Here is a 739-nt window from a genome sequence, read left to right as displayed (position 1 = left end):
TGCTGCTGCTGCTGCTGCAGAGGAAGATGAGGACAGATCCTGCAGCAGACAAGGAGACAGAGATAAAAAAAAGAATAGAGGGTAGAGACAGACACAAACGCTACAAATACAACAGAGCGAGCAACGCCAATGATACAGAGACAGACAAACAAAGGAAACAAACAGAACCAAACAGAGACAGAAAACACAGAGAAAAGAAGATAGGAAAAGAGACAAACAAAACAGACAGAGATACAAACAAAACAGACGCAGAGACAAATAAAGCAGAGAAAGAGAACCAAAAGAGACAGAGAAACAAACTAAGCAGACAGAGACGGAGGAAGAAGACAGAAAAAGCAAGCAAAAAGAGACACAAACAATATATATACATATATATATATATATATATATATATATATATATATTACACAAAACAAAGAATAGAAACGACAAAAAGTATAGAAACAATCTAAACAGAAAGAGGCAAGCACCACCTCACAAAAAAAAAAAACAACACAGTGCAACCCCACCCACCCCCCAGCAGCTTACTGTCTCCGTAACAAAAGGTAAACCGCTCCTAAACACATTCCAGGGATCGGGGCCGTTGTCTTCTCCATCAGCTCCTCTTCTCTGTCTGCAATGCACCAACTGGGGGCCCCCATCTCTTTGTCTCCTCCTCCTGCGGGGGCCCCCAACCCCCCCCAGAGCACCTGGGTACCCCTCGTCTCCGTCATGCGGCGAGTACCCTCCCCAGCCATCT

At 44.2% G+C, this 739-nt stretch overlaps 1 protein-coding gene across 1 annotated transcript in view; it reads right to left on the bottom strand.

Moving 5' to 3' along the window:
• Window positions 1-739, bottom strand: part of EMH_0043380 (uncharacterized protein) — a gene marked incomplete at both ends in the record, with an annotated part of 3,381 nt that overhangs the window by 2,253 nt on the left and 389 nt on the right. Inside the window, one exon of the mRNA XM_013495838.1 lies at window positions 529-739. Coding sequence (XP_013351292.1) covers window positions 529-739 — 211 coding nt within the window. The remainder of the gene's footprint in view (window positions 1-528) is intronic.

This window comes from Eimeria mitis, genomic scaffold, assembly GCF_000499745.2.
Source record: "Eimeria mitis Houghton genomic scaffold, Emh_scaff1779, whole genome shotgun sequence".
NCBI classification, from domain to species: Eukaryota; Apicomplexa; class Conoidasida; order Eucoccidiorida; family Eimeriidae; genus Eimeria; species Eimeria mitis.
Note: the sequence above shows the minus strand (reverse complement) of the source record. Positions and strands in the feature narration are given on the sequence as shown.